Here is a 27,844-nt window from a genome sequence, read left to right as displayed (position 1 = left end):
GTCTAACTTGCAACCCCGGTCCGAGTTTTCCGGACTGTCAACAGAGGTGAGCCGTGTGTGTGTGCGTGTGTGCGTGTGTGTGTAGGTGTGTGCATGTGTGTGTGTGTGAGAGAGAGAGAGAGCTGTGCTGCTGCTGTTCCGCTTACAGGCAGATGTTCACTTCTGGTTTGCCAGCTGGTCAGGGTCAAGCGGTAGGGTGACTCAGCGGGGTCGAGCCTTCCCCACAGGAACACACGGAGACTGCGCAGTGCAGATGTTTAACCCCTGTAGCTGCATGCCCTCAGGTTAATAGAGTGGCGCGTTTACGCACGTGACACAGCAGCGGTCGCTTCAGTCAGTTATGGGCCGCTCACATACCACGCGCAGCACTGGCACGTCTGTTTTTTGTAACCGGTAACTGTTACCCGCGTCGCACATGCATGGAAAACTCAGACATGTGCGCTGTGACGTACCATCACATGATACGAGAAACGAGTGTGTGTGTGACTGTCTGTGTGTGTGTCTCTGTGTGAGACTGGATGCTTATCTGCTCACCTGCAGCAGGTGTCTGATGTCACAGTTCATGAAGCCTTGGCTGCACAGAGCATCAGAGGTTTTGAATCCGTGTGAATACAGAATGATTTACAGCGTGAGTCGATCGGCTGTTTTTGAGTGTGTGAGCTGTACGTGTCGTCTTTATGGCTGTGTTGGTGTAAATTAATTTATCATAAACTGCTCGTTTGCATAACGACAGGTTCTTTCTGCAGCTTTGTTGTTCTCAGTCGATCCATCCATCTTCTTCCGTTTATCTGGGGTTGCGTCACGGGGCAGCAGCCTAAGCAGAGGAGCCCAGACCTCCCTCTTCCCGGCTACCTCCTCTAGCTTGTCCGGGGAAACATCAAGGGGTTCCTAGGACAGCCAAGAGATATAATCTCTGTAGCATGTCCTGGGTCTGCCCCGGGGGGCTCCAGGTGGGACATGCCAGGAACACCTCACCCAGGAGGCGCCCAGAAGGAATCCTAGTCAGATGCCTGAACCACATCAACTGGCTCCTTTCGATGTGGAGGAGCAGCGGCTCTACTCTGAGCCCTTCCTGGATGGATAAACATTTCACCCTATCTCTAAGGGAGAAGCCAGCCACCCTTTGGAGAAAGCTGATTTTTCCTGCTTGTATCTGCGATTTCGTTCTTTTGGTCAACATCTGTAGCTGTGACCCTAGGTGAGGGTAGGGCAGGTAGATCATTGACCTGCGGCCTAGAGTGTTCTGGTGTCACGTGCACTTATGGACGCCCTTATGTTCGAACATGGTGTTTGTTATGGACAAACTGTCATTTGCACAGAAGTCCAGTAACAGAACAACACTTGGGTTCAGATCTGGCAGATCTCCTCCCAGCCACTCCCCTCCTCTCACTGTTGTTACCTACATGAGCTTTGAAGTCTCCCAGTAAAACAACAGAATCCCCAGGTGGACCCACCCTCAAGCATCCCACCCAGGGACTCCAAGAAGGCTGGGTACTCTCAACTGTCGTTCGGTGCATATGATTCATGATTTTTCCTCTTAAACACAAGGGGGCACTGCTGGAAACTGGCATGTTCTGTGAACAGTGTGTTTGTAAAATCACAACATTTAATTGATCCAGGGAGGGGAAATTACTTTCGCAGAATTCAAATATAAATATGAAGGAGAGAAAACACAAAGTCTTTATCTGAAAACAAATAAAAATAAGCTGAAGTTTGCTAAATTACAGTGGGATGCAAAAGTTTGGGCAACCTTGTCATTATTTTCCTGTATAAATTGTTGGTTGTTACAATAAAAAATGTCAGTTAAATATATCATATAGGAGACACACATAGTGATATTTGAGAAGTGAAATGATGTTTATTGGATTTACAGAAAGTGTGCAATAATTGTTTAAACAAAATCAGGCAGGTGCATAAATTTGGGCACCACTAAAAAAGAAATGAAATCAATATTTAGTAGATCCGCCTTTTGCAGAAATTACAGCCTCTTGTAGGTTCCAATGAGAGTCTGGATTGTGGTTGAAGGTATTTTAGACCATTCCTCTTTACAAAACATCTCTAGTTCATTCAGTTTTGATGGCTTCCGAGCATGGACAGCTGTCTTTAACTCACACCACAGATTTTCAATAATATTCAGGTCTGGGGACTGATATGGCCATTCCAGAACGTTGTACTTGTTCCTCTGCATGAATGCCTTAGTGGATTTTGAGCAGTGTTTTGGGTCGTTGTCTTATTGAATGATCCAGCCCCGGCGCAGCTTCAGCTTTGTTACTGATTCCAGGACATTGGTATCCAGAATCTGCTGATACTGAGTGGAATCCATGTGTCCCTCAACTTTGACAAGATTCCCACTCCCTGCACTGGCCACACAGCCCCACAGCATGATGGAACCATCACCATATTTTACTGTAGCTAGCAGGTGTTTTTCTTGGAATGCTGTGTTCTTTTTCCTCCATGCATAACGCCCCTTGTTATGCCCAAATAACTCAGTTTTAGTTTCATCAGTCCACAGCACCTTATTCCAGAATGAAGCTGGCTTGTCCAAATGTGCCTTAGCGGCTCTGTTTGTGCTGTGGGCGGAGAAAAGGCTTCCTCTACATCACTCTCATATACAGCATCTCCTTGTGTAAAGTGCGCCGGATGGTTGAACGATGCACAGTGACTCCATCTTCTGCAAGATGATGTTTTAGGTCTTTGGTGTTGGTCTGATGGTTGACTCTGACTGTTCTCACCATTCGTCACTTCTGTCTATCTGAGATTTTTGTTCGTCTGCCACTTCGAGCCTTAACTTGAACTGAGCCTGTGGTCTTCCATTTTCTCAATATGTTCCTAACTGTGGAAACAGACAGCTTAAATCTCTGAGACAGCTTTCTGTATCCTTCCCCTAAACCATGATGGTGAACAATCTTTGTCTTCAAGTCATTTGAGAGTTGTCTTGAGACCCCCATGTTGCTACACTTCAGAGAAAATTAAAAGAGGCAGGAAAGTTACAATTGACCCCCTTAAATACTCTTTCTCATTATTGGATTCACCTGTGTATGTAGGTCAGGGGTCACTGAGCTTACCAAGCCAATTTGAGTTCCAATAATTAGTTCTAAAGGTTTTGGAATCAATAAAATGACAACAGTGCCCAAATCTTTGCACCTGCCTGATTTTGTTTAAACAATTATTGCACACTTTCTGTAAATCCAATAAACTTCATTTTACTTCTCAAATATCACTGTGTGTGTCTCCTATATGATATATCTAACTGACATTTTTTATTGTAACAACCAACGATTTATACAGGAAAATAATGACTATTAACAAGGTTGCCCAAACTTTTGCATCCCACTGTAAATGGTCCTAAGTTAAAGAGTACGATGTAGAATAAAACCAAGCTCTTACAACTGAGGAGCCCAGGTGAAATGGGAAGGAATTATAAAGACTGATGTCACGGGTAGGAGGAATTTGTGTTGTGTTGTGTGCACAGTTATGCTGGTCTGAAACCCCATGAGCTCTCTGACAGTCACAGGTGAGCTCTGATGTTTCCACAGGTCAGACATGGAGATGCGGGTGAAGCACCAGCTGCTGGAGGTGCTACAGGATTTGAGAGATGAGGAGCTGAATTCATTCCAGTGCTATCTCCAGGATCCGGAGTTACTGGGAGATTTCCCGGCCATCAGGAAGATGGGCCTGGAGACTTTGAGCAGGACGGAAACGGTGGATCTGATAGTCCAGAAATATGCTTTGAATGATGCTGTGACAGTGACCAATCTGATCACAAAGAAGCTCAAGATGAATAAAGGTAAGTCAGTGGAGGAGAAGAAGGTGCATGTGGACATAAGAGCCTCAGATTTATTCTGCTGAAAGGATTTAAACACACTTCACTTTCTTCCACTGTGGAGAAGGGAAGAACAGGGGAAGAGAAGGATACCTAGTGAGGTGTGAGGACCATTAGCTTCTGCTTTTTATTCTACTGCTCAAATACTTTAAAGTATGGAACAACTGGAGATACTGTGATGGTGACATGGTGGTGATGAGGAGGTCCACAAAATAAAATAAAATGTGTGTGTGTGAAGAAAGAGTAAACTGCATAAAGGGACTTTTCTGTGTTCCACGGTGCACTGGGTTTACTTGTCTTACGTTGTGTTTTTGTGTTGGACAAGCTGCAGCTTCCTGTCAGGCCTGATCTGGAGTGAGCAGGGTGGATGGATCCTGGATTTTATGATCTTTGCGTTGTATGATAACCCCTTCTGTCTTTAGAGTGTTGTTAGAGTGTTGTTTTTTCCTGTTTTGCTTTTTAAAAAAAGTCTTGATTTTCACAAATTAAATGTTATGTTGGGTTATAATTTTAAATGTCAAGACTAAATTGGTGAAGGACACAAAGTGATTGTTTTGAAAAAAAAAAACTGTTGGGATAAAGCTGAGTTACCCAGGTTATTTCAGAGTCTGTTCTTAGGTTCCTTGTTTTTCGGTTCTTAGTTCTTAGTTTCTAGTTTCCAGTTTCCATGTTTTCTTATTTATAATGAACATAGCATGTTCACAGCCAAAATAAAGCTGCCTCTTGGAGTGTATCCTGTTGCATTTTGAGTCCTGCGTTTGGGATAAATCATGCCTGCCACATAGCGTTACGTGACAAAAGGTAAATCTGGTGTGTACCTGAGGGTGAATAATTCACAGACTGGGGGGAACAGTATTTGATGTTTCCAAGATAAAGTTGGGGGGCATACTTCTACTCATCTTATCAGAGGTAGACTTGTTCCAGTGTGTTTTGTAGCTTAGGGCTATTTGTGCAAAGAATGATTACTATGTTGTGAATTTCTGGTTTGAATTTCTTTGATTGTATTATCTTTTTATTGCCAGTGTGAGTGGGACAAAAATAAACAAGTAATTACAAGTATTTGTAAAAAGATGAAGAACATACACAATTTCATCTAGAGGTCAATTCACAATGCACTTTCATGTCAAATCAGTTCAGTTTTATAGAACAGTTTAGTAAAAGTTATTTCAAGGTGCTTTACATTATAAGGCAAAGAGCAACAGTATTAAAGAGACCATTCCAATGAGCAGCACTTGGTGACAGTGGAAAGGAAATACTCCCTTTGAACTAGGAGATACCTCTAACAGAACCAGAATCAGGGAGGGGCATCCTTCTGCTTCTGCCAACTTTGGTAGGTGATAGCAAAGAGAAGATAGAAAATGCAATCATAGTGAGATAAAGACAAAACAGGAACTACTAGACAAAATGTAATCACTTGCTTCAGCTGCTAATGTTAGGTCCATAAGAATTTGGACACCATTACTGTGGACTTTAAATCAAATCAATCTGTGACAGGCTTCCAGCTCTGATTCAAGGTTTTCCAAGGTTCCCCCATTTTTCAGAGGTTCAAAACCAACTGGAAATGTCTGACAAACTGATTCAAGGTCAGCTAAGGTCTGTTCCATTCCAGATTATACAGAAAAGATCTAGGGTTGATTCCAAGTGAAAGGGAGAAATCAGGCACAACTAGGATCAGGAAGAAAGCTACCACAGCATGTTTGAAAAAGACTTTGTATAAAGATCTGTTTGCCAAAACAATGTCGGACTCTGTAGTTTTCTCTGGTCGGTCCCCAATAAGACCAGGAGTGACATGTTTAGCCGCATGTTCTCCTTAAATTGCTGGCTGTCTGAGTGGTGTTCAAGAAACGATGTGGGCTTCATGGATAATTGGCAAACCTTCTGGAGGAAACCTGGTCTTGTTAGGAGAGACGGCATCCATCCCACTTTGGATGGAGCAGCTCTCATTTCTAGAAATATGGACAAATGTATTAAATCCCCCCAAAATATGACTATCCAGAGTTGGGACCAGGAAGCAGAGTTGCAGTCTGACACGCCTCTCTGCAGCTTCTCTCCTCCTGCTACCCCCCCCCCCCCCCCCCCCCCCCCCCCAAAACCCATCTCCATTGAGACTGTGTCAGCTCCCAAACAGACAAAAAACAAACTAAAAACCAGCAACAAACAACTTAAACATAAAAAATCACAAAGAAGGAACAATACAGTATCCACATCTTAACCAAAGAGTAAAACAGTGAAATGTGGATTATTAAATATTAGGTCTCTCTCCTCCAAGTCTCTGTTAGTACATGACTTAATAATTGATCAACAAATCGATTTACTCCTGCCTTACAGAAACCTGGTTGCAGCAGGATGATTATGTTAATTTAAATGAATCAACACCCCCGAGTCATTCTAACTACCAGAAATCTCGAAGCACAGGCTGAGGGGGCGGTGTGGCAGCAATTTTTCACACCAGCCTATTAATTAACGAAAGACCAAGACAGACTTTTAATTCATTTGAAAGCCTGACGCTTAGCCTTGTCCACCCCTGCTGGAAAAATCAGAAACCAGTTTTACTTGTTATCATCTATCGTCCACCTGGGCCTTACACAGAGTTTCTCTCTGATTTCTCAGACTTTTTATCTAATTTAGTGCTCAGCTCAGATAAAATAATTATTGTGGGTGATTTTAACATTCATGTAGATGCTAAAAGTAACAGCCTCAACATGGCATTTAATCTGTTATTAGACTCAATTGGCTTCTCTCAAAATGTAAAAGAACCCACCCACCACTTTAATCACAGTCTAGATCTTGTTTTAACATATGGCATAGAAACTGAACATTTAACAGTGTTTCCTGAAAACCCTCTCCTGTCTGATCATTTCCTGATAACATTTACATTTACAATAATTGATTACACAGCGGTGGGGAGCAGACTTTATCACAGTAGATGTCTTTCTGAAAGCGCTGTAACTAAGTTTAAGAATATAATCCACCCACTGTTATCATCTTCAATGCTCATAGAGCAAAGCAGCTATCTGACCACTACCCCATCAGAGGTCGATTATCTTGTTAATAATTTTACCTCCTCACTACGTACGACTCTGGATACTGTAGCTCCTGTGAAAACTAAGGCCTCAAATCAGAAGTACCTGACTCCGTGGTATAATTCTCAAACACGTAGCCTAAAGCAGATGACTCGTAAGCTGGAGAGGAAATGGTGTTTCACAAATTTAGAGGATCATCATTTAGCCTGGAGAAATAGTTTATTGCTTTATAAGAAAGCCCTCCACAAAGCCAGAACATCTTACTATTCATCACTGATTGAAGAAAATAAGAACAACCTTAGGTTTCTCTTCAGCACTGTAGCCAGGCTGACAAAAAGTCAGAGCTCTATCGAACCAACCAGCCCTTTAACATTAACTAGTAATGACTTCATGAACTTCTTCACAAATAAAATTTTAGCCATTAGAGAAAACATTACCAATAATCCTCCCACATTAATATTATCTACAGCTACTTTTAGTACCATTGATGTTAAGTTAGACTCTTTTTCTCCAATTGATCTTTCTGAGTTAACTTCAATAATTACTTCCTCCAAACCATCAACGTGTCTTTTAGACCCCATTCCTACAAAACTGCTCAAAGAAGTCCTGCCATTAATTAATGCGCCAATCTTAAATATGATCAACCTATCTCTAATAATCGGCTATGTACCACAGGCCTTCAAGGTGGCTGTAGTTAAACCTTTACTCAAAAAGCCATCTGTAGACCCAGCAGTCTTAGCTAATTATAGGCCAATCTCCAACCTTCCTTTCATATCAAAAATCCTTGAAAGAGTAGTTGTCAAACAGCTAACAGATCATCTGCAGAGGAATGGCTTATTTGAAGGGTTTCAGTCAGGTTTCAGAGCTCATCACAGCACAGAAACAGCTTTAGTGAAGGTTACAAATGATCTTCTTATGGCCTCTGACAGTGGACTCATCTCTGTGCTTGTCCTGCTAGACCTCAGTGCAGCGTTCGATACTGTCGACCATAATATCCTATTAGAGTGATTAGAACATGCTGTAGGTATTACAGGTACTGTGCTGCAGTGGTTTGTATCATATCTATCTAATAGACTCCAATTTGTACACTGTACAGCCTTGTTAGTTCCCAGAACTCAAAAAAATTAAGGAAACTCGTTGCCTCAAAAAAACTAAGTAAAGCTTACTTAAGATGACTATTAGGACAACTTATACATTGCAAGTCTGCAGTATTAAGAATAACTTGATATTTCTGACTGTACAATACTAATTGTTTACCTACTGACAAACATTTCAAGTTCAACTAAATGAAAAAACAATTTGTGGTAACCTGAATATGATTAAAAATAATTAACAACACTTTTTGTAATGATGTTAAAATGAGCCCAACTTTTATTTTCAAACACAAAGTATAACAGCCAACATACTGGACACTGTTCTCCTGAACAACAAACAATTATATTGTCATCACTGTTATAATCTTACAATGAAACAAAGTCTCAGATGCAATTATTGAAAATAAGTTTAGACCTACCACAAGTTTGTTTTGTACTTACATTACTTATATAATCAAAATAAAATATTTGTTGTTCTGTCACAAGTGCAGTCTCTAATTTAAACAACACATTTGTTTTGCATTCCAACACAGGAGCTGCAATGTTGTAATATTTTAAGGATGGCTTGTTTCCAGTCCAGGCATTACTGCCTGAATGACTATCATGGATCGAGGTGATCCAAATGTAGGTGCAGAAGAAAGTCTTTAACTTCCCTTAAGTATAGTGGCAGTGGATGTGGGTTGGAGATGCAATGAGCTTGAACCTGCAGGCGACCATCTTCACTGACCACACCATCAGTGACGGAGGACTCATCTCTCCTGTTGTCCTGCAAGCAAACAATCATATTTTTTGGAACATGAACTTAATTGCTTTTGGGGCGATTGTGGCTCAAGAGTTGGGAGTTCGCCTTGTAATTGGAAGGTTGCCGGTTCGAGCCCCGGCTTGGACAGTCTCGGTTGTTGTGTCCTTGGGCAAGACACTTCACCCGTTGCCTACTGGTGGTGGTCAGAGGGCCCGGTGGCGCCAGTGTCCGGCAGCCTCGCCTCTGTCAGTGTGCCCCAGGGTGGCTGTGGCTACAATGTAGCTGCCATCACCAGTGTGTGTGAATGGGTGGATGACTGGATATGTAAAGCGCTTTGGGGTCCTTAGGGACTAGTAAAGCGCTATATAAATACAGGCCATTTGCTTTCTTAAAACATTTTTTTCTGCATTTGGTATAAAACAGACTCCAATTTGGACAATCTCAGGCTGCCTCCCCACCGGAGAGGTGACACTCAATGTCCCAATTGTCAGTCTGGATAGCCATGACTACCACCCAACACACAATAATGTCATGAAAGCATAATTTTAAAAAGGGCTATGCAAACATGGCCAATAACTTTCATTCTAATGATGTGCAAAATGATTTGGGCACAAAACAAACACTAACACTAACTAGCTAGCAAGATTATAAACCTGGTGCTAAAGTAAGAGAAGCCACAAAATCAGTTTGAATAAGAGTAAACATTTACTCACCAAGTCAGTGTATCAGGTAAAGATCCATAGCAATGACAATAATAATATCTTGAGCTGACGCTTTTCCAGGTTTAATCAACATATTCCATAACAAATACTGCCACCATGAACATGCAGACTGATCCGCGAGGGAGGAGGACGGTAGTGACATGGCATTTTCAAAACACATCTTTCATCCTTCCGCCCTGAGAAGCAAAACTTCCATCTTACTTAGTTTTTCTAAGTTAAGACAACTCAAATAAATTGAGTTTATAGTGTTTTTGCATAAAAAGTACTGGTAACTTATTTAAATCTAGTTCTAATAACAAATTGATAAAAACTGAGTTCAGCCTATTTAATATTTTTAATTAAACACAATATTATATTTTACAGTGTACATGTAAATGGAGAGTCCTCTTCACCCACTAAGGTCAATTATGGTGTTCCACAGGGTTTGGTGCTAGGACCAATTCTGTTTACATTATACATGCTTACCTTAGGCAGTATCATTGGAAGACATAGCATACATTTTCACTACTATGCAGATGACACCCAGCTCTATCTATCCATGAAGCCAGATAACACACACCAATTAGTTAAACTGCAGGAATGTCTTAAAGACATTAAGACCTTGATGGCCGCCAACTTTCTTGTTAATTCAGATAAAACTGAGGTTATTGTACTTGGCCCTGAAAATCTTAGAAATATGGTATCTAACCAGATTCTTACTCTGGATGCCATTACTTTGGCCTCCAGTAACGCTGTGAGGAACCTTGGAGTCATTTTTGACCAGGATATGTTCTTCAACGCACATATTAAACAAATATGTAAGACTGCTTTCTTCCATTTGCGCAACATCTCTAAAGTTAGAAATATCCTGTCTCAGAGTGATGCTGAAAAACTAGTTCATGCATTTATTACTTCCAGGCTGGACTACTGCAATTTGTTATTATGAGGATGTCCAAAAATCTTGCTGAAAAGCCTTCAGTTAATCCAAAATGCTGCAGCAAGAGTACTGACAGGGACTTGAAAGAGCGAGCATATTTCTCCTGTTTTGGCTTCCCTTCAATCGCTTCCTGTTAAAGCCAGAACTGAATTTAAAATCATGCTCCTCACATACAAGGTCTGAAATAATCAGGCCCCATCTTATCTTAATGACCTTGTAGTACCATATCACCCTATTAGAGCACTTCACTCTCGCACTGCAGGCCTACTTGTTGTTCCTAGAGTAAAAAAAAAAAAAAAGATGGCGCGGCCACGTCCAGACGCCTTCCTGACCGCTCTGCTCCGACTATCCACTTTTCTTGTTTTTTACTTATTTTTTGCTCTGGTTTACATCCCAAAATCCTCTAGTCTTATAGTATACGACAGCGGATCACTTGTAAACATCGGTGCCAAGGTTGCACATCTAATCTTGGACACTTTTAAACCTGACCCTTCCTGGCCGCCAGAGATTCTACGCGGCGCGGAGAACAACAAAGGACGGGCCGCTCATCCGAGGCGCAGAACAAAGAAGCGCCGGGGAAAACGCGCTGGTATTAGGAACAGACTGAGACAGCAGGCGCATCGCGCACCACTGCCCAGTATCCTACTGGCCAATGTACTATCCATGGAGAACAAGCTCGATGATCTAAGAGCAAGGGTCACCTTCCAACGTGACATGAGGGACTGCAACATTCTGTGCTTCACGGAGACATGGCTGTCCCCCACCGTGCCGGACCAGGCCGTAACTCCGTCGGATTCATTCTTTGTGCTCCGCGCGGACAGAATGGCAGAGTCGAACAAAACCAAAGGTGGAGGAGTGTGTTTCATGGTAAACAGAAAGTGGTGTGATGCCAGGAGCATTTCTACTCTCTCCAGCGGCTGCTCGCCACATCTGGAGTTCCTGAGCATTAAGTGCCGCCCTTTCTATCTGCCCCGTGAGTTCACCTCAGTCATCGCCACGGCGGTCTACATCCCACCCCAAGCGGACACAGGTATGGCTTTGTCCGAATTACATGATGTGCTGAGCTCGCTTCAAAACAAGGACCCGGGCGCAGCCCTCATTGTAGCAGGAGACTTTAACAAAGCGAACCTCAGACAAGTCATGCCAAACTTTTACCAGCATGTCTCGTGTCCAACGAGAGGGGATCGGATTTTGGATCACTGCTACACGCCATACAAGCAGGGCTACAAAGCTGTCTCACACCCGGCTTTTGGGAAGTCTGACCACAACGCCATCTTCCTCATTCCCCAGTATAAACAAAGCATACGGAGGGAAGACGTGACCACGAAGGAAGTAAAACGGTGGACTGCCCAATCAGAAGCTACGCTACAGGACGCACTCAACGACGTAGACTGGGACATGTTCAGAGCATGCGCAGTCGACATCAACAAGTTTACGGAAGTAGCAGTATGCTTCGTCAATATGCTAGCAGAGGAGATTATCCCCACTGTGAGAGTCACCACATTCCCAAACCAGAAACCGTGGATGGACAGATCGATCCGCACTGCAGTAAACGCCAGGACCGCCTCCTACAACGCGGGTCTCGCCACTGGCGATATGAGCGCCTACAAAGCGGCCTCATACGGCGTGCGGCGCACGGTGAGAGATGCCAAACGCAGGTACCGGGAACGTGTGGAGTCCTGCTTCCACCAGGGCGACACACGGAGTATGTGGCACGGACTACGCACCATTACGGACTACAAAGCCAGGGACACTGCGCCGATCAACGCCGACTCTGCATTCACCAACGAGCTGAATCGGTTCTACGCCCGTTTCGAGGTTAGCCAGGCGGCTAATGCTATCTACCGCCTGACTACCGAGGACAGTGACGTCATCAGTGAGAGACCGGTGACCAGCATCGCGGAGCATGACGTCCGAGCGGCACTGAGGAGAGTGAACACAAGGAAAGCGGCGGGGCCAGACGGCATCACCGGCCGTCTGCTGCGCTGCTGTGCTGACCAGCTAGCAGGTGTGTTCACTTACATCTTCAACGAGTCCCTGGCGAAGTCTGTGGTCCCCACATGCTTCAAAAGATCCACCATCATCCCTGTGCCCAAGAACAGCAAACCCTCATCCCTGAACGATTACCGGCCAGTTGCACTGACCTCGGTAGTAATGAAGGTGTTTGAGAGGCTGCTGAAGAACATCATCTCCTCCGCCATCCCAGACACCACAGATCCGCTGCAGTTCGCCTACAGATCCAACAGATCCACAGAGGATGCCATCGCCCACGTCCTACACACCACTCTCAGCCACGTGGACAAGAAACAGGGTAACTATGTGCGAATGCTGTTTGTTGATTACAGTTCAGCGTTTAACACAATAGTGCCCAGCAGACTGTTCACAAAGCTGAGGGATCTGGGACTTAACAGCCGTCTGTGTGCATATATATATATATATATATATATATATATATATATATATATATATATATATATATATATAATGTTCTTCCTCTACACCCCCCCCCCCCCCCCCCCCAATTTTTGCACATGTCGAGGAGCGTGTCAGGCTACATTTCACTGTGTGTTATACTTGTATTGCTATGCATGTGACAAATAATAAAGAACCTTGAAGAACCTTGAAGAACCTTGAGTATTTAAAATTAGAATGGGAGGGAGAGCCTTCAGTTTTCAGGCCTCTCTTCTGTGGAACCAGCTTCCAGTTTGTATTCGGGAGACAGACACTATCCCTACTTTCAATATCAGGCTTAAAACTTTCCTTTTTGCTAAAGCATATAGTTAGGGGTGACCCTGAATCCTCCCTTAGTTATGCTGCAATAGACGTAGGCTGCCGGGGATTCCCATGATGCATTGAGTTTTTCCTTTCCAGTCACCTTTCTCGCTCACTATGTGTTACCTCTCTGCATTGAATCATATCTGTTATTAATCTCTGTCTCTCTTCCACAGCATGTCTTTGTCCTGTTTTCCTTCTCTCACCCCAACCGGTCGCAGCAGATGGCCACCCCTCCCTGAGCCTGGTTCTGCCGGAGGTTTCTTCCTGTTAAAAGGGAGTTTGGGGCAATCGTGGCTAAAGAGTTGGGAGTTCGCCTTGTAATTGGAAGGTTGCCGGTTCGAGCCCTGGCTCCGACAGTCTCGGTCGTTGGTCCTTGGGCAAGACACTTCACCCATTGCCTACTGGTGGTGGTCTGAGTGCCCGGTGGCGCCAGTGTCCGGCAGCCTCACCTCTGTCAGTGCGCCCCAGGGTGGCTGTGTATGTAGCTTGCCATCACCAGTGTGTGAATGTGTGTGTGAATGGGTGGATGACTGGATATGTAAAGCTCTTTGGGGTCCTTAGGGACTAGTAAAGTGCTATACAAATACAAGCCATTTACCATTTTTCCTTCCCACTGTCGCCAAAGTGCTTGCTCATAGGGGGTCATATTATTGTTGGGCTTTTCTCTGTATCTACTGTACAATATAAAGCGCCTTGAGGCGACATTCGTTGTGATTTGGCGCTACATAAATAAAATTGAATTGAATAGATCTAGGATCAACTCTTATTTTCAGAAGACCTGGAGGTGTTTGACCTGAAGAAACACACTGCTTCAGAGAAGACTTTTCTGAGGTTGTTGCCATGGGTAAAAACTTCCAACAAATCTCTGTAAGTGTGTAGAGACACACCTCAACATTGTTGCTTTAACTGTTTAGATATGGAATTGAAAAACCCCCTGAACATTTTCATTTGCAATTTAGGCTGGGTGGGTGTAACCTCTCAGAGAGAAGCTGTCAAGCTTTGTCCTCGGCTCTTGACACGGAGTCCTGCAGCCTGAGAGAGCTGAACCTGAGTAACAACGACCTACAGGATTCAGGAATAAAGTTTCTGTCTGCTGGTCTGGCAAGTCCACACTGTAAACTGGAAACTCTCAGGTCAATACACATTGCACATCTTAAAACAGACATGATGTACAGTATTTTTCTGCACTATAAGATGGACCTAAAGTTGTTACATTTTCACAAAAATCGACAGTGCACCATATAATCCAGTGCGCCTTATGTATGAATACCCGTTGTGCTTACTGACCTCGAACCGATTTTATGTGGTACACAGTGCTCAAAAATCGGTCAAAAATGTTTTAGCACATCTTTGGTAAGCTATGAAGCTGCACTGCTTGATGGATAGTCAGAGCAATATGGCTACTGTAGTGAGGAGCCTTGCAGAGTAATCTGGGTCCATGAATACTAACTTGAGTGACTGTACCCGGCGAGGCTCCATATTAAAAATGGAGATGAAGATAAAGAGTTCCAAGACCTGTAAAGGCAATAGAATATGTGCAAGAAACACTTACCCCCGCAGCGGTGACTTTTTATTCTAGTTTTCGTTTCTTCTATGTCTACTGATTTATGAGTCTTTTTCTGTGCTCTGTATAATCTGTCTTGTCCTGTGTTTTACTTTGAGTTATGCCACTGCTTTAGTGTCTCCCTGTGTTCCGTGTCTCCTCAGGTATTTCATGTCTGTATGTTCAATGTCCTAATTGGCAGGTTTGTGTTTCCATGTTCAGTGTGTTTAGTTTTGCTTCCCCTGTGGTGTCATGTTCATTTGTGTCAGCTGTGTTTCCCCAGGTTTTTCTACTTCCCTCATTACCCTTCTGTGTATTTAAGTCCTCTGTCTTCCTCTGTTCAGTCTCGGGTCATCTGTTTGTCTCGCTACATGCTTCTGTGAGTCTCGGCTCTTCATGTCTCAGGTTTTCCCTCCAGCTCCTGTTCATGTTCTGATTATCTCATGTTATAGTTTTTCATGTTCCTCTGCAGGCCATGTTCATGGCACATTTTTCATGTTTTATTTTTAGTTTTTCTCTAGTTTGCCATGTTTTTGTTTTGACATTAGCCCAAATAAAGGCTCACTTTTTGTTATACTTCATTTTTCTCCCATTCCTGTGCTTTGCACCACACCTCTAAACACACCATCCTGCCTGTCACACCAGCTGTGACAGGAGGATAGAAAATAAGTACTTTATATGACATTTTTGTGTCCATGAACCAGCATAATCTTGTAGCTATTAAGCAGAGTTGGGAGGAAGAAACTGTTATTTTTTTTAAAGTAAGTAGAGGTAATATGCATTGAAGCTAATTTTACTACAAATTCATACACATCGAGGGAGTTTAAGTGGACTATAATATTAAGCTTTTTCAGAACTCCAAAAATCAAAGATGAACCTAAATAATCCCGGCTCATGCTGGAGAAAGTGTGGCATTCAAATAACAGCTCACACTCATGTATTTTGGTCATGCGCCAAACTTACTGCAATCTGAAAGGATTGATGCTGTCAAAGCAGTTTTTAAAGTTAACATATCACCAGATCTCAGCTGGGTCTCATATCACACGGGCTAGAGGGATGAACTAAGATCTGCCTCCTTAATCTGTTGTTAGGATGCCTGGGTCGTCGACCCAGGGTTTTTGAGTTTATGATATTATTTATACTGTCTAGTTTTTGGTTTCTTTGAGTTCTGTCTTATGGCTTAGGTCTCTGTCTTCTTTAGTTGCTCTGTCTCCCCTATCACCTGCATCCCCTTGTCTAGTTCGCGTCTATGTGTATCTTAAGTTCCTATATCCCCGTGTTCAGTCAGTGTTTGTGTCTGCCCTGTTCCCACGTCTCTGTTCCCTCTGTAGTGCCTGCATGTGAGTCTGTGTCTTTGTTCAGTCTGTGTTATGTGTTTCCTGTTTTACTTTGAAGGTCTCCGTCTTTTCTCAGTGTGTTCAGTTTACGCTTCTTTGGTCTCGTCAGTTCTGATTTGCCCCAGCTGTGTTTCCCTCCTGTTACTCATTTCCTGATTGCTCCCTCTGTGTATTTAAGCCCTGTGTTTCTTAGTGTCTGTGTCGCGATCTACCGTTTTCTTAGCTGTGTGTTCTGTCATTCCTCTGGTTTAAGTTTGTTTTGAGTTTTTTCAGTTATGTTATATTTTTGAGTACCAAATTAAAGCCTTTTTGAGTTCACGTCTGTCTCCGGAGTCTGCACCTTGGGTCCTATTCCTGCCTGCACACAGCCACACCTAACAGAAGATCGCGACCAGAACATGGACCCAGCAGACTCCGTGTGGTATCAGCGACCCGCAGTTTCTGCCTTCCTCAAGGAGATCGTGAGGGAGGAAGCTGAGCATGCCCAGGAGCTCCAGTCACCCTTCTATGGGTCACGTTTGGCTTTGGGAGGGCCCCGCAGCCTCCAAATGGCTACGGCCGAGCCAGTGTCTATGCCTCGGGCGATCAGGTTGAGCACGTGCTCCTTCTCTCCAGTCGCTACACCTCCGCCTTCACCCCTGGATTACCAGTCCGACAAGAGAGTTAAGCGGCGGAGGAAGAGAGATTATGTGACACCGGACGTTAGACTCACTCCGCTGCAGTCCTTCGCTCTGTTTTTGGGTCTGCCGCGTTCTGAGCTTCACAAACTCTCTGCTTCCTCATCGCAGCCCGGTCCTTTGGAGGGTTCGCAGCCCAGTTCGCCACCTCCCACTTCCCGGAGGAGGCGACGCTCACACCGTCACCACTCTTTTTCTGCGGAGCAACTCCCGGTGGTGAGTTGTGATTGCTGTCGTTCCTCGGAGCTGGAGACTAACAATCATATGAACACTGCTAAGACTGAGAATATTAAGACTGCTAGACGTGGTGGTGGTAGGAAGTTAAAAAACATTTTAGAAGAGTCTGTGTTTGCTGAGCCTGCTCCTTCGCACCATTGTGTTCCTGCTCCCAGGGCAGCTCAGGCCCAGCATTCCCCTGCACCTGTTTCAGTGCTTCAGGTGAGGGAAGCTGAGGTCCAGCTGGTCCCTGCTCGGGTGTCTAGGCTGGCTGAGCCTCTGCCTGTCGCTGCACCCGTACCAGCTCCTCGGGTGGGGACTGCAGCTGCCCAGCCGTTGACTGTGCCTGTCCCGGCTCCCAGGGTGAGGATGACCGGGAACCAGTTAGCTCCTGCACCCGTACCTTCTCCTCGGGTGGGAGTGGCTGGTGTCCGGCAGGTACTTGCACCTGTTTCTGACCTCGCTGGAGGCTCAGGTGAGCCCGTCCAGCAGTTTTCTGTAGGATCCGTAGGCTCAGACAACCTAGTCCAACCGTCTGCTAATCCACCACCTCACCCGCCATTACTGCCATCGTTACAACAGTCAATACAACTTAAACTTCTCTCCATAGCTCAGACATTAGCTCACCTATCGGCTCAGTCACCTGCTCAGCCACCTGTCTCCGCTGGAGGGTCCGAGGGGCCCGTTCAGCCTCCTGTCTCCGCTGGAGGGTCCGAGGAACCGCTTCAGCCACCCGTCTCCGCTGGAGGGTCCGAGGAACCGCTTCAGCCACCCGTCTCCGCTGGAGGGTCCGAGGAATCGCTTCAGCCGTCTCTTCCTGCTGGAGGATCCGAGGGGCCAGTTCAGCCTCCTGTCTCTGCTGGAGGGTCCGAGGGGCCCGTTCAGCCACCTGTCTCCGCTGGAGGGTCCGAGGAACCGCTTCAGCCACCTGTCTCCGCTGGAGGGTCCGAGGGGCCCGTTCAGCCTCGTGCCTCGTCAGCTGGGGGTCCGGGAGGACCCAGCCAGCACGTCCTAGTGTCTGCTGATGGTTCTGGCGAGGCCGTTCAGCCACCACCGGCTCCACCGCCTGGTCCGGCCTCCGAGTCTGCAGTTCCGCCTGGTCCGGCCCCCGAGTCTGCAGCTCCGCCTGGTCCGGCCCCCGAGTCTGCAGCTCTCCCTGATCCGACCTCAGCCTCTGTAGCTCCGCCTGCCCGGCCTACACGTCCTGCTCGTCCTGCACGTCCTGCTCGTCCTGCACGGCCTGCACGTCCTGTCCGGCCTGCTCGTCCTGCACGTCCTGTCCGGCCGATGACTGGACGTCATTGCCGTCATGGACGGCCCCCTGAACTACGTCGCCGTCGGTGCCTCCCGCCCGGCCGGCCTCCTGATCTGCTCGGTCGCCGTCGGTGCCTCCCGCCCGGCCGGCCTCCTGATCTGCTCGGTCGCCGTCGGTGCCTCCCGCCCGGCCGGCCTCCTGATCTGCTCGGTCGCCGTCGGTGCCTCCCGCCCGGCCGGCCTCCTGATCTGCTCCGTCGCCGTCGGTGCCTCCCGCCTGGCCGGCCTCCTGAACTGTTTTCTGGGCTCTTGGACCATCAGCCTCCGGGCCGCCCCCCTGAACTGCCCGGGTTTGGACTATCGTGCTGTCAGCCTCCGGGCCGGCCCCCTGAACTTTTTTGAGACTATTGCCTGGGCCTCTGCGCTTTTCGTGAGCTCTTTTGTTTGTTTGCTTTTGGACTATGCCTGGGCCTTGGTGCTGTTGTTTTGGACTTTGTTCCTGTGTTTTCTTCTGTTGCTTTCCAGGCTCCGTTGTTTGTTCTTTCTTTTTTTGGTTTGGCTCCTTGTTTTGTTTCGAGCCCTCCATCCTGTTTCCCCCGCCGCCCACCCTGGTTGGGTTGTTTTTGTTTTTTTGTTTTTGATGTTTTGGTTTGGGCTGTCTGGAAGCCAGCCCTTAAGGGGGGGGTACTGTTAGGATGCCTGGGTCGTCGACCCAGGGTTTTTGAGTTTATGATATTATTTATACTGTCTAGTTTTTGGTTTCTTTGAGTTCTGTCTTATGGCTTAGGTCTGTCTTCTTTAGTTGCTCTGTCTCCCCTATCACCTGCATCCCCTTGTCTAGTTCGCGTCTATGTGTATCTTAAGTTCCTATATCCCCGTGTTCAGTCAGTGTTTGTGTCTGCCCTGTTCCCACGTCTCTGTTCCCTCTGTAGTGCCTGCATGTGAGTCTGTGTCTTTGTTCAGTCTGTGTTATGTGTTTCCTGTTTTACTTTGAAGGTCTCCGTCTTTTCTCAGTGTGTTCAGTTTACGCTTCTTTGGTCTCGTCAGTTCTGATTTGCCCCAGCTGTGTTTCCCTCCTGTTACTCATTTCCTGATTGCTCCCTCTGTGTATTTAAGCCCTGTGTTTCTTAGTGTCTGTGTCGCGATCTACCGTTTTCTTAGCTGTGTGTTCTGTCATTCCTCTGGTTTAAGTTTGTTTTGAGTTTTTTCAGTTATGTTATATTTTTGAGTACCAAATTAAAGCCTTTTTGAGTTCACGTCTGTCTCCGGAGTCTGCACCTTGGGTCCTATTCCTGCCTGCACACAGCCACACCTAACATCTGTTACTCACTTCTATCACCCAGTCACACAAACATTGTTTAACACTTGCATTGACACACTTTAATTTTGATGGATGGGCTCAGTACCTTGTCCAAAGATACTTTGAGATTGAGAAGCACGGAGCAAACCAGTGACCCTCTGACTGGTAGTAAGCTGCTTCCTGAGCCACAGTCTGCCCAGGACAATTATATTACTATTTGATTGCCTTGGAATTTGATTACGAAACTGGCCACCAAGCTCAAATCTGGCTCATCTTCAAGGAGAATCATCGCGGCTGATTTACCTATTGCTAGCATTCACTCTATTATTTAAGTTTCCATCTTACACTGACAAGGCACAGCCAGTGAAGTAGCAGTTTATCTCAGTACCTCACCAACATTCAAAAGGAGTTAAATAATGCCAAGGAGCAGGACTGTTCCGTTCCTGTAGACGGCAATGATTATTGATTTTATTCTAGCTTCATGAACCTCACAATTATCCCTCTTTACTGTTCAAGAAATGGAAACAACTGTGAACAACTACCAACAAGCTCCTGCAGTTCAGTTAACCACAAAACCAAACAGAAATAATGGAGATGGGAGTCAAATGTATGCCGGTGCGCTGCTCTTTAAAACGTGTCTGTGGTTTTAAACAGTTTGCTGCCTGCTAATGCAACCCCACACGCGGACCAGTAATGTGCTTTGATTTAAGTGTTTGTATTAATAAAACACACCATAAGTATTTTTCAAAGTAACTTCTGACACATTAAAACAAGAAACCCATGATGCAGTGAGTGTGTTGTGTCTCTGTAGTCTATCAGGGTGTCTGATCACAGAGAAAGGCTGTTGTTCTCTGGCCTCAGCTCTGAGCTCCAACCCCTCCCATTTGAGAGAGCTGGACCTGAGCTACAACCATCCAGGCGCCTCAGGAACGACGGTGCTGTCAGCTGGACTGAAGGATCCATGCTGGAGACTGGACACTCTCAAGTATGTAGAGTCCTAAGTGAACCTGTCCTTTCCTCAGGTCCTGAACCAAAGTCTTCATGAGCCATCTGATTAGTTGACAACCCGTTTTACCTCCCGAGCCCAAGTGATGTTATGAAAGGCAGAATAAATCATTCCTGAAGGTTAATTGTCAGTTTGTCCTGGAAAGGAGCGACCACAGCACAATATTTTAGAGATACTTTACTTAAGTGTACCTGTCCAGTTGTTGAAAATATTGCAAAACTTAATTTAGTCTAAGATGGAATTAAAAAAAACCAAACTAACATGACATTCATCTTAGATTCAACTTTAATTTAGGTTTATTATTTCAACACAATGTCCATGTGTGCATGCTGCAACAAGCTGTGCTCCTCCTCCTTTCAGGGTGGAGCCTGCTGGAGTCCAATGGTTGATACCAGGCCTGAGGAAGTGTAAGTGTGTTTTTCATGTGATTCATGAAAACAAAGCAGCACACATTCAACCATCTTCAATGAACACATGATGGATCAATAACTGCAGCTGTATTATACTTTCACTCAGATTTCTGTGAACTCAACATCGACACAAACACAGCGTACAGAAACCTCAAACTGTCTGATAGAAACAGGAAGGTGACATACATGGAAGGCGATAAACTGTATCCGGATCATCCAGACAGATTCGAATGGTGCACTCAGCTGCTGTGTAGAAATGGTCTGACTGGTCGCTGTTACTGGGAGGTGGAGTGGAGTGGAGACATTTTTATTTCATTGAGTTACAGAGGAATCGGAAGGAGGGGATTCAGTAAAGACTGTGTGTTTGGATGGAATGACCAGTCGTGGAGTTTGAACTGCTCTGATGATGGTTGTTATTCTGTGTGGCACAATGACAGAGGAACTACGATCTCCTCCTCCTCCTCCTCCTCCTCCTCCTCGGTCTCTCACAGAGTAGGGGTGTATGTGGACTGTCCTGCTGGCACTCTGTCCTTCTACAGTGTCTCCCCTGACACTCTGATCCACCTCCACACCTTTAACACCACATTCACTGAAACTCTGTATCCTGGATTTGGATTTTGGTCATTTGGTTCTTCAGTGTCTCTGTGTGCAGTTGAGTATCACTGGTCTCTTCCTGTTATAGAAACACTTACTTATTGTGTAGAGTTTCTTGCTGATTTTGTTCCCATATCCACGTCAGGATGCCAGAAAAAGACAGCTGACCGAAAAACCTTCACACAGGTATCAAATTATTAAATGCAGTAAAACTGAACCTGAGACTAGATTATGTCATAACTTACTTCAGTTGAAAGTTTAGCTCATTCTAGTTAGTTACAGCTTAATACACCAGTATACAGCAAAGAAAGGATGTACTCTTTGTATGATGTCCAAGGGGGCAGACTAACCCATAAACTGGATCTACAGAAACAGTTACTATTGTTTGTCTCTGTAGGATTGAAGGGTTCACGATGATTAAAGCTTCCTGTGAGTACTCAGACTTAGAAGTATTTTGCTGGAAAGTTTTCAAAAATGTTAACAAGCCAGGTTCAAATTGCCCAAACCTACTGACGTCTGCTGCTGATCTTTTGTCTTTAGGTGTTTCCAGTGTAAAAGCAGACACACAGCCTGGTTTGTCAGAGGATAACACAAAGATGATCGAGGTGAGTTTCCAGATATTTAAGGACTCTAAAACACAGATTTAACAAATATCTGTTGTAGGCTGGTACTTTTTCAACTCTTTGTACAACAAACTGTCAGTACAGAAACGGATTCATCATTTCATATGAGAACTTTGTGCTGTATCCAAGCTTTGTACTCATTCCCAGCAAATACTAATTTGTAATTTTTTGACAGTTTTGTACCCTTTCAGGTACATATTGTTGATGTGATTCACGACCTAGCTTTCTTCTCCAAGTATATGTTCCTGAAACCTCTAATGTTACTTCTTTCAGTCCAGTTTCACACCTGAGGTGTACGGTGAATCTGCACACATCTTTTACAGGTAATCCTGCACAAGTCTGCATGTAACAAATCTGAAGCTCATCAGACCTCAGACTATGTCTTCCTCCTCCCGTCTCCACAGTTTCCTTCTATTGGGGTTAAACTGTCACGGTTGTTATCCTATGAGTTCTCCTTTGTATATGACTTCTTGTATTCTGAGTTCTGTTTTTGTATTCTAGTTTTGAGGGTTTTTTTCTGTCTAGTTCTTAGGTTTAGTTCTGTGCCCAGTCTGTTTCCCGTTTTACTTTGAAGGTCAACATATTCTGTTTTGCTTCCTCCCAAACTCGTCTTTGTATTTAGTGTCTGCATGTGTTCCCATTCAGTGTCGCGTCATCCCTCATTCTGGCCTGTGTGTTTTGGTTCTGTTTCAGTTTGTAGCCCTTCTAGTTTTTTTTCGGTTTTCAACTTATGCCTCCAATAAAGCAGGGGTCCTTGAGTTTAAGTTCTGCCTCCAGGAGTCTGCATATTGGGTCCTTTTCCTGCCTGCCTGCACACAGCCATGACATAAACATTGATTTGAAAGCTAGACGTGCTTTCGTGTATTTAAGTGTGGGAGGCTTAGCAGTTTGTTATCTCTCCGATGAATTTACCAACAGGACTGGAAACAGAGAGGATTTTTTATTGGGATTATATTTTTTCCTTTATCTCTTTTCTTGAAGATAAACAATAAAACCCAGAAAACAATGATAACAGGTGGCCAGGTAACAGGAGCACTGGGAGCTGTAACCCTGAACGTGGAAGAGTGACTCCAGTAGCTTTAAGGACAGAGTCAGAGGTGTCAGTCACACAGGCCTGCAGATCGGTTGGTTAGCTTGTAAACTCCACCAACAACTAAAAAACTGAAAGTTAAGTTTTCATTCACAAGATGGTTTGTATCAGGGAATATAGCAGATAAATTAGCTAACAGTTGTAGACCTAGCTGGTTGGAAACAGGAACACAGGTAGATTTTTAAACAAATGGGTTATAACCTAAAAAAGTAGGAAGCAAATAATAACAAAGGAACAAACTATATATGACCTTATTTATTCATATGCAGATATCTGTTTGTTTGCAGGTTTTAACATGGTCACTCATCTCTGCATTGCTTCAGTTTCAGGTGTCCTGGTCAAGGTGTGTTCCAGTGTACTCTGACTGGACTCGTGTTTGATATCAGTCAGCAGGCAGAGCTTCTGTACAAGACCGTCCAATGGGATGAGAAACTCCTTCAGCAATCCAATAAGATGGCTGCAGGCCCACTGTTTAACATTAAGAGTTCAAAGGATGCAGTCCGTCAGCTCCACCTACCACACTGTGTACCAAAGCATGGTGAGCAAAGCACTCCTCATGTGGGGATGCTAACGCCCCTACAGGCTGCAGAAATTTTCCTACTGACTGCCATAATGATCACTGAGACCCTGTTAATGTCAGAGCTCAAAAGGAGACTCTTGGTTAATGTAGACTTAGAAAGAGAGAGCATTTTTCTCCTAAATTGGCTTCCCTTCATTGGCTCCCTGTTAAATCCAGAATTCAAAATCATGCTCCCCACATTCAAGGTCTTGAATAATCAGGCCTCATCTTATCTTAATGACCTTATAGTACCATATCATCCCATGGTACAGCCACTTTGCTCTCACACTGCAGCCTTACTTGTTGTCCCTACCCAGACCGTCACTGACCCACCGTCATGCTGAATGAGGATGTCGGTCCCTCAGGCCCCCATGTTTCTTACTGGTCAGAGACTTTAACACCAGTGGCCTGCTGGAGGTCATTTTGTAGCTCTGGCAATGCTCGTCCTATTCCTCTTTGCACAAAGGAGAAGATACTGGTCCCGCTATTGGGTTAAGGCCGTCTACGGCCATCTCCAGCTCTACTAGAGTAACTGCCTATACTTGGATTAAAATGCACAGTGTACTTTTAAAAGCAAAATCAGTCACCTCTGCATATCACATAAGTGGTGCGTTTAAATATTCTCCAGAAGCCTCTCCCCCGTAGTCTGTCTGATATCTCTGTGTTGGTGTTGATAAGAACGTTTGCCCAGGATAGGCATTGCAGCTGACCAATCACGTTGTTGCGTTGTTGTAGCTTTGGGAAGTAGAAGGAAAAATTTATATTTATAATTACTTGTATTATCAAGTTAGTTTTCCTTTTCCAAATTTAGGTTACTTCTGCTAGTTTGTTAGTGACAGCATTTGATGGCATAAGCTAACTTCTTAGCTAATGTCAACTGAATGCTCAGACAATGTGAATGGTCAATAGTGATTTTGATCCTGGACCATCATTGTTATGATGATGGAGGAACACCAACACAGGGACATCAGTCTGTGTTCTCCCCACAGAGGTCCTACCTGGTAGAAATGAAGGAGACTCACTTGTGTCTCTGCAACAGGGTTTGATCCATTGCCTGACCCAGGACACCATTTGAAGTGTTTTCTTTGTAAAATCAGATTCACACTGTCATTGTAATGAGGTTTTGGGAGTCGAAGAGATATCTGCTGGCTCTTTGTTTTCACAGCTCTGCTTTCCAACTGTCTGTCTGTCGTCCACATCTCTGATGGGGAAATGAACGTCCTCAAGCCCCTAAAGATCACAGACACTCATGTGATTGTGGAATTTCCTCACCTCTCTTCCTTTGGACTCGTGTGGGACATAATAAGGAGGTTTTGGAACAAGGAGAAACCAGTTTTGGGCCAAGTTTTGTTGTTCCTCCGTCTGCCAAACCCCAAAACACAGAAGCAAAACCTCAATGTGTTTCTCTTGCCAAGCAACATCCCAGTGGAAGAGGTAAAGATCTAGGAAAGGTTATACCTTTACCTTCAGTATTAATTAATTTTATCTTTCTCGGAGCTTGTCCATCTTCTGTTACTTGGGTCAAGTCAGGTTCAGAGACAGCAGAAAATACAAGTTATTCCAGGTTTCCTTCTCTTCAGAAGAATCTTCCACCTCTTCCAGGGGATCTTGGGGAGGTCCCAGACCGACTGGGACTATATATCTTGTATGGATGTTGTACTTCATGAGGTGGTTTAAGTAATACTAGGGTGCATTACAATGGGAATTTATGATAAAGAACTAACCTGCTCTAGAGGAGGTTACATTTGAGTGGAAGAAAACTCAAACCTCATTCTGCCCCTTACCATCGAATTCAGCATCATTTGTGGGTGAACTGAGCATTTGTGGCTTCATGCTTGGGTTTCACTGTTGAAACTGTTGTTATTCATAGTGTTGAATTCACTACTATCATGGCTACATGGAATGGCAAAGACAGCTAAGGCTCCATGGTATTGTAGTATTTTTATATTTTGTACAACGAAATGTACAAATTACACAAACAGTGTTTCTCAGAAACATCATGTTAAAAATGGTGGTCAGAATACGTACAACTGTCCCACAGCTGGATCTTTGTCTCCGGGTTACCACAACAGCTCAGAGGCAGATGATTTACGTCTCTCGGCTAACCACTGCTGCATCTCTGCGCTGTCACAGAGCCAAGATCGGGGACCCCTGCAATCTCCAGTCACTAGGAAAACTATGTATTCCCCAACTGGTTGGTGAATGTTTGTTAGAGGTTGCTGGGTATCCCTAGTGGGAAATCAGTTGCAAAGAGGGTGAAACATGGAAAAGAGACTGTTAGTCTTAAAGTAAGAACGTTTCCTTATCACTGCATCCAGTGCAGTTCAGAGGGAGAAGATTGTCGGTTTACTTTATAATTATACTCTTTCTTTATAATTTCACTGCCTCTTAAAGAGCAGTTTTCTTCACATGTATATTTCATCATGAGGTCATTTAAAATTACTCTAGAAATAAACTTGTCATATTTTAAGGTGAGGATGAAACACAGATATTCTGACTACATCCCGGTGCCTTCCAACTGTGAATTCTTCAAAGATTGCATATACACAGTTCTGTGTCCAGTCGCCTGTAGAATCCAGCCTGAGGTGAGTAATTCATCTCTCTGTGGTGGAGCCCTTTGACACGCTTCCATCAGAGGACTCTGGATATGATGGAGACACTTGCACTGTGTTTGCAGGAGGAAAAATTTCACCTGGATTTTGGACCAAACTACCACCCAACATTTGAGATCCGCCTTCCTGCAAACACTGAAGAAGTATCGATAACAGTCAAGGACCAAATGCAGACAGATGTCTGGAGGCGGGACATTGATCTGAGCGGTAACATCACTACACCTGACACTCGATCAGAAATGATGAGAAACGGTGGTCCGTGGTAGCTTTTGAGTAATGACCAAGGATCACCCGCAAGTTTTCTTCCTCCTTCATTCTCCTCTTCTTCTTCTTTCGGCTGTTCTGTTTAGGATCATTTGCCACCATCTCTTCCTATTCCAGCATCCTCTAAACCTGTGCATGTCCTTCTTCACTCCTTCCTTCTGCCTGCAGTTTCATCTTCATTCTCCACCCTCCCTCCTCTGCACATGCTCAGACCATCTCAACCTCTCTGACTCTCAGCTGTCCCTCTGATGGACTTGTTTCCATTCTCACTGAGGCCCTGAGCACCTCCAGCTCGGCCTCCTGTCCTGTGTTCATTAAATTGTATCTCCTCATTTTGAATTTGTCTCCAGCCACGTGATTCATGCTATTACTGACAGAGTGTCTGAAGCTCAGCGACATTCAGTGCTGATTAATTACCAGCAGAGATTATCTCGATTTTTTGAAGCTGATTATTCTGCTATGAAGAAATCTACAAATTTTCTCTATTCCCTCAGATGTTGTTCAGACCAGAGACAATCGGTTGAGGCTGCAGAGCCTCCCACCAGACAAGCATTTGCTCTTCATTCGGAAGCAGTTTGTAGATCAAGTGTCGGATTCGACCTTGAACCAGCTGCTGGACAGCCTGTTCCAACAGGGAATCATAAATATGGAAGAAATGGATTCAGCCAGAATCAAACCCAGAGCTGACCGAGCTCGGGATGTGATCGATGTGGTGCGAAATAAAGGAGAAGAAGCCAGCTCATCCCTGATTGATGGCCTCCGTGAGTTGGATCCATACTTTTCTGAAACCCTGCATGTGAGCTGAGATGGAGCTTCAGCTATGTCCACACAGGAAGCTTTGAAACTGATGGTCACTGCCACACATCAAAGCTAAGAAAAGATTATCTCAGGACCCGGCCGCTTGCCTGTGTTTTTTTTTTTTTGGGGGGGGGGGGTTGTCCTTTTTTTTGTTGCCCACAGATGCTTGAAGTTGCTGAATCTTACTGACTTGTGGTCGCTGGGCGCCATGCCACTGCGAATCACTTCCTGTGTGGATGGCATGTGACTGTAACATCATGATGGCAGCTAATAACTTCAATGTAAACTACGTCATGAAGGTTACCAGCAACACAAAGATGCTGAAACACCAGAATCTCTGCTTTACTCTGGCACCTCCTTCCTGATGACATCACCCAGGTTGTAAAATACAGTGACCTCCAATTGGTTGACAACCAACGTGTATATTTGAATGTTGAAATTTAATGTGCATCAGTTTCTTAAAAGT

General features: G+C 44.7%; 2 protein-coding genes across 2 annotated transcripts; both read left to right on the top strand.

Annotated features, from left to right (window-relative positions):
- On the top strand, nt 1–27,385 carry LOC146617703 (uncharacterized). Its single transcript, XM_085372951.1, has 16 exons — nt 1–46; nt 3,537–3,787; nt 13,869–13,962; nt 14,055–14,228; nt 20,234–20,407; nt 20,789–20,835; nt 20,945–21,489; nt 21,578–21,618; nt 21,830–21,861; nt 21,973–22,037; nt 22,329–22,378; nt 23,469–23,683; nt 24,870–25,138; nt 26,176–26,289; nt 26,382–26,523; nt 27,075–27,385. The coding sequence occupies exons 2-16, from the start codon at nt 3,544–3,546 to the stop codon at nt 27,383–27,385; spliced, it is 2,517 nt and encodes an 838-aa protein (XP_085229077.1). The 5' UTR covers nt 1–46; nt 3,537–3,543.
- LOC146617704 (uncharacterized) lies at nt 16,280–19,576 on the top strand. Its single transcript, XM_085372810.1, has 4 exons — nt 16,280–17,153; nt 17,253–17,525; nt 17,625–17,950; nt 19,540–19,576. Exons 1-4 carry the CDS (start codon nt 16,374–16,376, stop codon nt 19,574–19,576), a joined length of 1,416 nt encoding a protein of 471 aa, XP_085228936.1. The 5' UTR covers nt 16,280–16,373.
- Nucleotides 27,386–27,844: the final 459 nt, after the last annotated feature.

Source organism: Diplotaxodon limnothrissa, linkage group LG15 (genome assembly GCF_057381915.1).
Source record: "Diplotaxodon limnothrissa isolate DT_005_m linkage group LG15, D_limnothrissa_male_GT1.1, whole genome shotgun sequence".
NCBI lineage: Eukaryota > Metazoa > Chordata > Actinopteri > Cichliformes > Cichlidae > Diplotaxodon > Diplotaxodon limnothrissa.
The sequence above is the reverse complement of the archived record's forward strand: the minus strand, read 5'-3'. Positions and strand labels throughout refer to the sequence as shown.

Bases quoted from the DNA above. Each gene is read 5' to 3' on its own strand.
- LOC146617703 (XM_085372951.1), top strand. From the start codon at position 3,544: ATGGAGATGCGGGTGAAGCACCAGCTGCTGGAGGTGCTACAGGATTTG. The intron at 21,862-21,972 runs GTGAGTACTCAG...TTTTGTCTTTAG, and splicing joins CACGATGATTAAAGCTTCCT to GTGTTTCCAGTGTAAAAGCA. The intron at 25,139-26,175 runs GTAAAGATCTAG...TCATATTTTAAG, and splicing joins GCAACATCCCAGTGGAAGAG to GTGAGGATGAAACACAGATA.
- LOC146617704 (XM_085372810.1), top strand. From the start codon at position 16,374: ATGGACCCAGCAGACTCCGTGTGGTATCAGCGACCCGCAGTTTCTGCC. The intron at 17,154-17,252 runs GTCGCTGCACCC...ACCGGGAACCAG, and splicing joins GGCTGGCTGAGCCTCTGCCT to TTAGCTCCTGCACCCGTACC. The intron at 17,951-19,539 runs GTCTGCAGTTCC...CCTTGTCCAAAG, and splicing joins CCGCCTGGTCCGGCCTCCGA to ATACTTTGAGATTGAGAAGC.